Source organism: Polyodon spathula, chromosome 5 (genome assembly GCF_017654505.1).
Source record: "Polyodon spathula isolate WHYD16114869_AA chromosome 5, ASM1765450v1, whole genome shotgun sequence".
NCBI lineage: Eukaryota > Metazoa > Chordata > Actinopteri > Acipenseriformes > Polyodontidae > Polyodon > Polyodon spathula.
Window position 1 is genome coordinate 79,692,241 of NC_054538.1, and position 12,471 is coordinate 79,704,711.

Sequence of the window (12,471 nt, forward strand, 5' to 3'; positions counted from 1 at the left end):
ACTCACCAGAGTGGGCACAGTGAAGAGCTGGACAGACAGAGCGCTCACTGACATCACCCGCTCATGGTCATCCTCCATGAAATCTGTCTGCAAGCGCCGGTAATTCTAAACAACAAGGAAATTCACCTCAAGGTCAATGCCCTCACACTTCATTGCACTCCATCACTGTGCTCTTACTGTTAGAACCTGGCTCTGGGACAATCTAACCTTTTGTTAGAAAAAAACTCCTAATTTATATTTATTTACTATCCAGTCAACAGCCCAGAGACGCTGCAGTGAGCCGGCGTATCGATTCTCATTGGTTTTACAGAACCACAAATGAAGAAACAGAAAAACTGTCTTCTCTCATTGGTTTCACAGAAACACTGAGTAATCTGCCAGTTAAGCAGCTCCGTGGCAGTACTGGGGCAAGATTGATTTGAACCCAGACACCAGTAAAGGAGGGTTTGATCTTTGAGAAGTGTTCTGCAGACTTACAGACCCTCTGAAACACTAATTGTGGTGTTTGTGAATAAGTACAAAATGAAACTTGAGGTTCTAAATATGAAACGAGACCACAAATGATATCGTGAGTAAGATTTTTCCATTCTTATGACAATTTCAACCTCTAATACAGGTCTGACTTGTTTTATTTTGTATTTAATGTCAGTTAAACGTTTTGGTGTGATGCAGGAGATTGATACAATGATATTATCTGGCCCACCGCTATCTTCTTATACAATTCCAATCCAACTCACTTTTGCAAAGTGGAGAGCGAAGATCTTCTTATACTTGAGGTCCATGAGAAGGCTGTTCATGAACAGCTGGTGATACACAGTCCTGGCACCTAGGACAGCATTTTAGTCAACAAAGAACACACCAAATTACTCTTCACTGCAGTACACTATTCATTTACTTATGTGATTAAAGAAAATGAACATCATGTTTAAAAACACTCCAAAAAAGTAATGCTGTGTGACTGAGCTCACCTTTCCACAGTTTGGAGTCACCAAGCATCAACCTGTCAGCAAGAGAGGAATTCTCTCCTTCGGGCCCCTCCTGCAACCCAACCTGACACAGCACCCGACGCAGCCCCTCTGCACAGAGAGAGATCAGAAACAACTTAGCACAGCCCCTCTACAAAGGGAGAGAGAGGGATACTCTGGGAGAGCCAAGAAAAATCCCAGCATAAATTAGAGTGCTACATGAGCTTAAACAGGCCATACGCCCTGGCAGAATACTTGGTCAGCGTTAAAGATCAAAAACTACTACTGACCAAATACAGATTGAGCAACCACACTCTGGCAATTGAAAAAGGTCAACACAGAGCCACCTGGAGACCCAGACAGAGAGAGCACTGCGAGTTAGACCAGAGACAGCGCTCCACTTCTTACTGCACTGTCCCAAATACAAGCTGCTCAGGGACATATTCATACCCAAATTCACGAGCAAATGACTTCACCCACCTCACAGAAACTGAAAAATTACATTTTTAGGGGAGGTGGGGAAAACACATGGACTAGCCGCAGAAAACGTGACTGCCAGCCACAATCTGAGAAAAAAAATGACCTGCACTGAAAATGTCTTAATTGTGTCTGAAACACATAGGAGTATGAACTTGGCACATATGTGAATACAAACAGTTACCAATGAATAAATTAAAACACCTGCTTTTTTAAAAATTAGGAACACAAATTTTATAATCTTTCTAATCTACATCCACATTTCCATTGAACCACTCTGTAAAACTATATCTCTTTCCAATATCAGACTGGAGCACAGTCCTCCGTTCAGCATCACGAATATCAGACTGAAGCACAGCCCTCCGTCAAGCCTGAATATCAGACTGGAGCACAGCGCTCTGTCCAGCATGAATATCAGACTGGAGCATAGCACTCCGTTCAGCATCATGAATACCCGCCTCTTGTGTTTTTGTATTGAACGCTTGATTGGTAACCTCCTCCATCAGTGCGAGTTGGAGGATTTGGTTCTGCCAGCCCATAATGCAAGCTGAGGCTGTCAGAGTACCATTTGAAATTGATTTAATCTTGATCCCTGCTGATGTAAACTACCAGGACTAATATCACATTCAAGTCAGTCCCAGTGGTCGATGGTTCTGCTGCATAAGTAATGGTTGAATCTGTTTGACTGCCATGTTGCATGTGCATAATAAATGAATAAATACAAACATTACTGAAGCATCTGTTGCTCAGGACCAGGTTGTAAACTCACCTGAGTAACCGATCACATGACCCAACCAGGACAGCACCTTGAGCGCAAAGCACTGATGTGCCACTACAGAAGAATGCATGATCTGAACCTTCAAGGGCTTGGACTGCCTGCCAGTGTTTCTCTGCATAAGAGAAATTAATGTTCAACATCAATGAATAAACTTATCTGAGGAAAGTATTATCTTGCATGATATTCTAAAAAGTGTGCTGAATGCATATGGCTGCAATTGTCTAACCGGTACACTAAAGAATAAATGCAATGAAAAACAATTTACAGCCAACTTATAGAAAGGACTGAATTGAAATACACAAGGGGGGACATCATGGCAAAACACATGATTTGATAAAACACACGATGACTGAAGTGCATGTGGTTAAAATAAATAAAGCGTAGTACTTACTACTATTACTGTCTTTGCTTGTTCACAGAACTGAAAGTCACCAAATCGTACAGATTTTCGCCCCTAAAGAACGACAGAAGCATTAGCTATTGCAACAGACTCCTTCATTTGTCATTGGCCAGCAGGGAAAAGAAAAACATAAATCCATCACAAACACCTAGTGGCAAATCACAACCCTACAGAGCGCCAGCTAATGAATGTGGTGGCATGGGCATTAAAATGACTGGTTTACAACAAAAGGATAACCGTATCAATGGTTCTGCACCTGCTGCCAGTCTAAAAGGTTTCACAAAGGGACCCATAAAGCTGCAGAGCAACTGTAATTAACTGGCACTGGAGGGAATAGCCCAGGATGCTGCCACTGCCCCAGTAGATGAGCTTTACTCTGAACTGGAGCACAGCATCCCCAGCTAACCTACAGCATTCTTACAAACAACCCACTATCCATCCATCAAAAAAAAAACACAAGAAACTTACATCTCTATCCACAGTGGTTGCAAAGCTGACCGCCTCTTTGTGTGTGCAGCTGACCGCTTTCTGCAGCGTGTAGATCACCTGCTCGTAAGTGTGGACCTCATCGTTAAACAGCATGCAGTAGTAGCTGTCTTGTCTCTCTCTGTAAAACAAACAGCACATGACTTGAAACTTAAAGGTTTTAATGGATGCACTTCTCCTCGCAATAAACTACATCCACAATCCAAAAGGACGGAGCAGAAACAGAGAAGGTGCTGAAGGCAGTGAAGTAGGAGACGACATGCAGGCGTGGCTGAACTAAAACTGAACAGGAAACAGACATGTGGCACTCAGGACATTTAATTCACTGTCCTGATAACCAGGCAAAGCCAACCATTCTGCTATTTCATCCCCATTAACAACTCATTTTACCAATTACCAAGGCCTTGAAAAACATGAGATTTCCATTGAAAGCCACTGCAGCCGTGGTGTGTGCATTACACCGTGTAACCAATTTTTTTTTTTTTTTTTTTTTGTTCCTGGGTAGTAAGTGTTATTTCCTAATTGCTTATGCCTCAAAAGTATAGAAAATGGCTATTATTCCCCACAAATTTTGCTTTTGTGACCAGGACAGTGATATTTCAAAATATCACTATTTTCAATGGGAAAACGGGCAAATGTGTGTCTTTTCATTCAGTCAGAAAAAAACAACATATGAATCCAAGTTAACATGTATTTATACTAAAGTAATACAAAAATGACTACAAAAGATTTAGAAGCGAGTAGTTTTTCGAGATTTACGATTATACTGTATTTACATTGTACCCCATTGAGACACCCCCCCCCCCCAAAAACCGCTACACTCCTCATGGGAAACCTGCCCCATCAATGAGACCCCCCGCTACACTCCTCATGGGAAACCTGCACCAGCTGGCACTCACGGGGGTTCCAAGCCTGTGGGCAACTCATCCTCCTTTTCCCAGGTCAGCATGTCCACGGCATACTTCACCATGATGGAGAAGATGTTATAGGCACGGGCTATCATATCCTCAGACAGGTGAGCCAGTGGGTCCTGGAAAGGAGAACAGGGAGAACATACAATGTGCGAGCACCAGCATCTTTGAATTCACAACGCCACTGAACAGGTCCGTCTTTCACTATGCAATCAACCCCTTGGACCAAGAAATATAGCATTACAAGAGATTCAAATGTCTACATAGAAAAACACTTTAGAAAAATAGAGAGTTTGATTCAGCTTTACCTTGACTGTATATGTTACAAATATTAAGAGTTGCATTAGAATGACAAGTCTGGTAATAATCTATTTAACACACTTGTGTATTTCTGCTTGTTAACATGACATATTAAAACGGACTTTGACAAACCAATTACACATGAACACAGAAACTACTGACAGATGCTGTTTTTGCAGTTTCTTTAGATTCAATGTACTGGTATTGCTTTGACAAAGCCAGGTACAGAGTGCTCAGTGGAGTTTTTTCTCCAGTGTGGGTTTCATTCTCAGAACACCACATGCACTGGATGCAAGTGTCAGTGTACATCCAAGTTCCAGAAACACATGTAACTAGAAGTCCAGATAAGCTGCTGGAGTCAGTAGCAGTATAATATAACAGTTGCACACTGTTTCTGTGAACAAAAGGCATGACCATCAACACTGGCAGTAAGAGTCACTGGACCAATCTGTAATACAAGAGGTTTTTATTTATTAAATTTAGAATCTCCAATTATTTTTACCCCGATTTTCTCCCAGTTTGGAATGCCCAATTATTATTATTATTTTTCTCTTTCACTGCGGCGACTCCCCCACACAGCTCAGAGACCCGAGGCTCAGTGGGCATCCTCCGATCCCATGAGCCAATCGGCATCTTTTTACACCCAGGAACTCGAGAGTGGATGTCTGCAGGCCTCTGGAGAACAAAAAACAGCCCAGCAAGCTCACTCGGAGCCTAGCCTCTGGAGAACAAAAACCAGCCCAGCAAGCTCACTCGGAGCCTAGCCCGTAGAGGTTGAGAAACAGTCCAAGCCGGATCCCACCTCCCCAACCCCGGGAGTCCCCAGCAAACACTGGCTGCCTCCCACAACCAGGACTTGAACTTGCGATCTCTGGTTTTATGACTCACCACTGACAGGTTGAATAAAACTAACCCTCACTGTCAGACCTTCCATCATACCTCCACTGACGGGTCACTGCTGTTGGGCTCATGTTTCTGACAGTAAGGACCCTTCTTCCAGGCTTCCATGTCCCCGCAGTCACAGAATCCACCTCCCCCAGACGTTGTCATCTGCAGAAAAACAATCAGCACAGACAAAGAGTGGATACAGAGAACCATCGCGTCCAACATGAGATGGAAATGCATTGCTTATTGTGCTGGTCTTACTCTGTAGCGATGCTCTTTGTGCACACTGCCCAGGAAACACTCCATGCACAGCACACAGGTGGGGTCTGCTGCACAGTCCCTGCGGGGATCACAAGAATCATTACGCAGGGTTACACAGTACCATAGAAACAATGAATGTTATAGCATTACAAAATGAAGGATTCATATTTGAATACATTCCCTATTGCCATCCCATCCACATACACACACATTCTTTATATTACAGTCTGATGTATACTGACAGCCCTGGTTAGTATTTTCTAAGCAAACAAACCCTAAACAAGCAAATAACGTTTTAACATTGCAAAGACGACAAAAACACACATTCAAAGTATATGCTGAAATGTTACATTTCAAAGTCCTCTTCAATCAGACAATGGTTGTAAATAAAGTTGTCACTGCATGTGTAACTACATACACAGTAACACATTCAGATAATGTTTTTAGAATAGTTTGTTTCTTAAAAGGTTATTTTAATAATTAAACTGGAACCTCATCCATTTTTTTTTTGTTTAATTATTATAGTTATTTTTTTAATAAGTAAAATCAATACTTTCACTTCTGAACAACGGAGTTAACCTGGGATAAAACAGCAGAAGATTTTGGAACTGGAAAGAGCACTGTGACTGCTATTAAAAGGCCTGCCTTACAGATTAAATGTTTGCGGTCTGATAGTAGGGGTGGGATTTTATATTGCTCGAGTACTTGAGCATTACATTTTGCGAGTACACAAATCCAACACCACTCTCCTTTACACACACATTATTTATTTATATTTTATATATAGTTACACATATAGTACTGTGCAAAAGTTTTAGGCAGGTGTGAAAAAATGCTGTAAAGTAAGAATGCTTTCAAAAACAGACATGTTAATAGATTATATTTATCAATTAACAAAATGCAAAGTGAGTGAACAGAAGAAAAATCTACATCAAATCAATATTTGGTGTGACCACCCTTTGCCTTCAAAACAGCATCAATTCTTCTAGGTACACTTGCACACAGTTTTTGAAGGAACTCAGCAGGTAGGTTGACCCAAACATCTTGGAGAACTAACCACAGTTCTTCTGTGGATTTAGGCAGCCTCAGTTGCTTCTCTCTCTTCATGTAATCCCAGACAGACTCGATGTTGAGATCAGGGCCTCCACGTCGGAGGTATGGCTTTTTGGCCACAAGTCTTCCATGAAGGCCACTTCTGACCAGACTTCTCCAGACAGTAGATGGGTGTACCAGGGTCCCACTGTTTTCTGCCAATTCTGAGCTGATGGCATTGCTGGACATCTTCCGATTGCAAAGGAAAGTAAGAATGATGTGTTTTTCATCTGCTGCAGTAAGTTTCTTTGGCCGACCACTGCATCTACGGTCCTCAACGTTGCCTGTTTCTTTGTGCTTCTTCAAAAGAGCTTGGACAGCACATCTGAAAATGATTTTTGACAGTAAACTGTCTTCAGCAACCTCACCTTGTTAGCTGAGTTTGGCTGTTCCTCACCCAATTTTATTCCTCCTACACAGCTGTTTCTGTTTCAGCTAATGATTGCGTTTCAACCTACATATTGAATTGATGATCATTAGCACCTGTTTGGTATAATTGTTTAATCATACACCTGACTATATGCCTACAAAATCTCTGACTTTGTGCAAGTGTACCTAGAAGAATTGATGCTGTTTTGAAGGCAAAGGGTGGTCACACCAAATATGGATTTGATTTAGATTTTTCTTCTGTTCACTCACTTTGCATTTAGTTAATTGATAAACATAATCTATTAACATGTCTATTTTTGAAAGCATTCTTACTTTACAGCATTTTTTTCACACCTGCCTAAAACTTTTGCACAGTACTGTGTGTGTGTATATAACAGCAAGTATTCCATCACACTATAGCATTATTAACTGTGTATCAGCCTCTTATGCACTTTGCACTTGCAAACAGACAGCAGCCACTTAACATGATGGACATGAGATCCAAAGTATCGCGATAGTATCAAACATCATGATACTGTGCATGGTATCGTACTGAGGCTCCCTAAATGAGGTATCGCAGAACACTCCTCTAGATACCAGTGTACATAAACCTCTCAAACATTATATCATTATATAAGATATATAATCTTATGGGCCGATGAGTCAAAATTTGAAATGTTTGGGTCCAACCGCCAAGTATTTGCGAGTCGAAGAGAGGGTAAGCGCATGAGTTCTGCATGTGTGGTTCTCACTGTCAAGCATGGAGGAGGCAGTGTCATGGTCTGGGGTTGCTTTGCTGGTGACAGAGTTGGTGATCTTTACCAAGTCCATGGCAAGCTCAACCAGCATGGCTATCATAGCATACTTCAGAGGCATGCCATTCCATCAGGATTACGGCTAGTTGGGCAGTCCTTCATTCTTCAGCAAGATAATGACGTGAAACACACCTCAAAGTTGTGCAAGAACTATCTGGCGAAGAAGGAAAGTGAAGGACAACTCAATCTAATGACCTGGCCTGCCCAGTCTCCAGACCTCAATCCCATAGAACTTGGATGAGACAAACTGGACAGAAGAGTCAAAGCAAAGCTACCCACAAGTGCCCTACATCTCTGGGAATTGCTGCAGAAGAGCTGGGAAGACATGTCGGGTGATTTCCTGCTGAAACTCGTTAACCGAATGCCTCATGTTTGTGAGGCTGTTAAGGCAAAGGTTGGCTATTTTGAGGAATCCAAGATTGAGACAATTTTCAATTTTCTTGAACATTGCTTTGATACTCCTTATGTTTTGTATATTGTAACATGTGTTTTCATTTAAGTATTTACAGAAACATGACGTAAAACATTGCCAATTATGAAAAAACCTAGTTTCCATCAAGTGTACTTAAACTTTTGACTGGTACTGTATATCATGGTCAAGCATTACAAAATAACGTAACATTCAAATTCACAACAGCTTTACATGAAATTGTTAAAGAGAGCTGCCTGGCCTACCTGTTTGAAGTGTATCTCGGCAGTCCTTTACTTTAGTGCAGTAATTCCAACATACAAACAAAAATTGTACTAAACATAAATGGCCGTTTGGTCCAAAATCATAAAAAACTATTTCAAGTGAAAAAAGCCTTCCGCCTCTGGGAAGACTGGAGAATGGCGTCATGTGGAGTTTGTTTTTCTCCCTTTGAAAGTTGTGTGTGAACAGCTGCAGCACTCAGCCCTGATGGTATTATTTCACATGTGCCGTATGTCATCTAGGTGAATTATACAACCCAAAGAATAATATTTTGTGAGATTTACATAATATTTTAAGAAATTACTATTACAATTAATATGACAGGTTTCACTGTAGTGACTTGAGCTCTGTAACCATAAAACTACTCAAACATACTTCAGTATTTTAAGATAGGAACTGTAGTGGAAAAGTAAATATATTTATTTTGCAATTGATGATTACTGGGGTAATCTTTCATCGATTTCAAAACTGCTGCATTGTCAATTCACACAGACTGTCCTCACAGGGGATCATGCCCTGTTCAGCCCACTCAGTAGCAGAAACTGTGGGCGTTTGCTTTTTACTGCCATCAGTAAAAAAAATTCCTCCATCCACAGTAAATCTAAATATTTTCATTTCAAACAGTGAAGCACTGAACTTCTGTTTTTGCGGTATGCCAATTCTGTTTGGCATACTTTACAGACCATGGTTCTCTTGTCTGGTAGTCAAAATACTTCTAAACATTGCTTCACCTCGTTCCTTTGTTTAGAGATGCCATTTTATTTAAAAAATACACCCGCCCCAGTGTCAATCTTTCTGTTTTACCAATTAGAAAAACTACTTGAAGGCAACTGCCAAACCCCTTCCTTTTTATAAAACCCGCCCTTACTCTGGCACCACCGCAGTTGGATACGTGACGGACAGCTCTACGACAAATTACTAAAATGAATACATTAACATGTTTGGTTAAATTTGTCACATGACAGATTATACATCAAGCATATTAAATGTCTGACCACTTTTTTTTTTTGGAGTTTATACTTTTAAAATTCCCATCCATGTTACCAGACAGAAACCCTTGTGATGAAACACTGCATGAAATATTGATCAATGGACTGAAGCGCTGTAGAAATCTGTTAAACTACAGATACAGTACATACAGCCAGGCAAACAAACTCTAGGATGCCCCAATAATGAACTGATTAATTGCCCAATACAAATTCTTTGAACAAGGAAAATTAATGAATGCTGTACAGAGGGAGAAACAATGACCTGCAGTCCAATGTGATTCACACATTCCTTGCCTTGACACTTTGAAAACAGAAACAGCTTGTCCCAGATGAAGACTGCTGTAATAAACGTGATTGCAAAAATCTGTGTGCTCCAAAAACTACACTTTACAACGATGGTTACAATGTACTTCTAACATTTTATAATGTGAAATAAAGACGGAACATTTCAGTTTGGTTAATTTCCTCTTTTCCCCATACTACGCTTAACAAGCATAATTTTGTATGTATGCTTTGCAGCCCTGTAAGTGTGTGCACTGGTTCAAGTGTGGACCGAACGGTTGTGTTTATGGACATGAGGCTGAAAATCCAATTTATCTCAAAGCAAACCAAAGCTATTTATTAATATCAGGCCTGCACTCACCTTTACAGTGCTATGGAATTAACCTGGCAGATGAAGCAGCTTTTCATCTGTTCCCCATCCTGACCTGATTTCATAATCCTTTAAGCTGTGTCAATGTGCATCGTGGTTAGCCACAAATACAAAGCACACTTTCAATAAGACCACAGATCAGGCATTGGCTCGATTGATCTCTGCAGAATATCTGACCAAGGGGCTCATTCTCAAAGCCTTTTACTCCCAACTACTCAAAAGGAGGACACCTCCTGTTAAAGTTACAACACTAGAAATAAACAGAGCAGGTATTTAATTGAAGGCATGGGGAGGAAGGTAGGTTGTTTATTTCTCATTGTAAATGTGCTTTTGAGTAAAAAGCTTTAAATATTGAAGCGACTAAAAATTAACACTGTATCTTAACAGGGAGTTAATTTACCCACCAGCAGACAGAAAATATAAATATGAATAGAAAGCAAAACTCATCCACCACATTAGAAAACAGCTTGATATTTACCTGCAGGAGTAGGTGGGCTCCCCCACTTTGAAGACGCGCCCGCAGAGCTGGGACGGCCGGTTGGCCTGCTCTAGTTTGGGGAAGCTGGTGGCAGGGTCCTCCCCACACAGGTACCACTCCATGGGCCCAGTCAGGATGTGCTGTGTCAGCATGTCCTCATTCTTGGGGTTCGGGTTTGGGCTCCGACAGAAGATCTTCGGCACGTACCGCGCGAGGTGCAGGTACACGTCCTTCGGAAGGTCGGTAGCTTGGAGCCATTTCTGCAAGAACAGAAAAGAGTCCTGAAAAAACCATAGAAAACTATGCTGCCAAATTCCATAAAGTGCTGAGTTTTTACTGTGCAATATGCATTTAAGCGGTAGATGAATGGTGGTGCTGATTTTATACTATGCAATATGCATTTTAGTGATAGCTTGATGGTATAGTGAAGACCCCACAGTCTGACACAGGCATCATTGGTTGAGATCTGCATGCAGTAATCACTGTGGTGTTGAAATCCCTGGTGGGGGCCTGTTCAGCAGTGATGCATCTGATCAATACTCATGACGGCATGAAAGTCACATCAGTTTTTTTTAAATAAAATTACAAGCACAAAAACATGCAGTACTATGTACTAAAAGCCACACAGTGTTAATTTAACTTAATAATGAACATAAAAACAGGTCAAATAAAATGTTCACCTACATTCCAAAGGGTCGTTTTGTAAACACACTGTAATTGAATACTGTAAGCAAAATGTACAATTTGAAAATCACAGAGAACGCATTCCGGCTACAGAGCGTAGGAACACGGTTAAAAGCTTTCCAATGACTTTCAATATCCCCGGTATTTGTACTTCACTATTCCATAACCTGTGTTACGAGTTTAACATTTGACAACACCTTTCTTTAAAGCTATCAAATAAGAATTTGACAAAAAAAGTTAAATAAACGTACATCCACTAATAAACAACAATATGCATAGACAAAGCCTAATAAACCAGCCAGTAAGAATAAAAGCACACATACAGTATTTGTTGAATCAGTTATACAAACAAAATGTACCGACGTTTTTGTTGTTATGGTGTAAATAGGTGGGGAGTCGCAGATTAGGAGGAACAATCTTATGCTCTGAGCTAAACAAAAACACGTTTATATAACATTATACCTCACATTAACACAACCCCCAAGAACTCGGGGCTGGAGGTGTTTCTCGCTTCCCTTTACTGTTCAAGCGCTGTCATCTCAAATTCAAAAAGACCGAGGTAATTTCCTGGGACTTTGTCTTAACTGAGCTACAGCTAGCCACTGGGCCCTGGCGACAATAACAACCACAGATATTAACAACAGCCGCTTGAAGTGCGGAACATGGCAGCAGGGTGAGTCTGCCCTCCCGACACGGGCAAGCCGCCCCGAACCCATTGCTGTAAATTACAATCGCATCGCATACCAGAGCGGTGTCCCTGGCTGAAAAATTCAGTAAATCGCTGCACAGAGTTGCTTGGACGTCAGGGTCCGACTCGGCCGCCATGTTTCCTCCCAACTAGCGACACGGAGACAGGAAGAGGAAACCAGCTGTTCCGCGAACTTCCTCTCGTACACAGCAAACAGCTTTGTTTTTTGTTCTTGCTGTCTCTGCGTTGCATTGCACCCCTTCACTGAGGCCCGCTGTTTATCAATCATATTAAACTGCTGCATCTGTGTCCTTATTGCACCCCTTCACTGGGGCCCGCTGTTTATCAATCATATTAAACTGCTGCATCTGTGTCCTTATAGTCGTGCGTGAAACCAACAATGTCTTTAAATAACGTGTTGCTTCTACAATAATATACATATAAAAATGCTACGGTATAGGACATACATGCATAAAATATGATAAATATTTAGAAATAACCTATTTTTTTTTTTTTTTTTTTTTTTTTGTATGTAGGATTACTTTGCCAA

At 41.0% G+C, this 12,471-nt stretch overlaps 1 protein-coding gene across 2 annotated transcripts in view; it reads right to left on the reverse strand.

Annotated features, from left to right (window-relative positions):
• ubr2 (ubiquitin protein ligase E3 component n-recognin 2) overlaps positions 1–12,103 on the reverse strand; it is a 38,893-nt gene extending 26,790 nt beyond the window's left edge. Inside the window, exons 1-11 of one of the 2 annotated variants that reach the window (XM_041251447.1) lie at positions 11,978–12,103; positions 10,550–10,809; positions 5,464–5,542; positions 5,257–5,367; positions 4,006–4,136; positions 3,089–3,227; positions 2,612–2,674; positions 2,212–2,332; positions 969–1,076; positions 738–826; positions 7–105 (exon numbers count right to left, since the gene is read on the reverse strand). In XM_041251447.1, coding sequence (XP_041107381.1) covers positions 7–105; positions 738–826; positions 969–1,076; positions 2,212–2,332; positions 2,612–2,674; positions 3,089–3,227; positions 4,006–4,136; positions 5,257–5,367; positions 5,464–5,542; positions 10,550–10,809; positions 11,978–12,058 — 1,281 coding nt within the window. In that variant the 5' untranslated portion in view covers positions 12,059–12,103. The remainder of the gene's footprint in view (positions 1–6; positions 106–737; positions 827–968; positions 1,077–2,211; positions 2,333–2,611; positions 2,675–3,088; positions 3,228–4,005; positions 4,137–5,256; positions 5,368–5,463; positions 5,543–10,549; positions 10,810–11,977) is intronic. The other variant, XM_041251448.1, reaches the window with a different exon arrangement.
• Between the last annotated feature and the right edge of the window lie 368 nt (positions 12,104–12,471).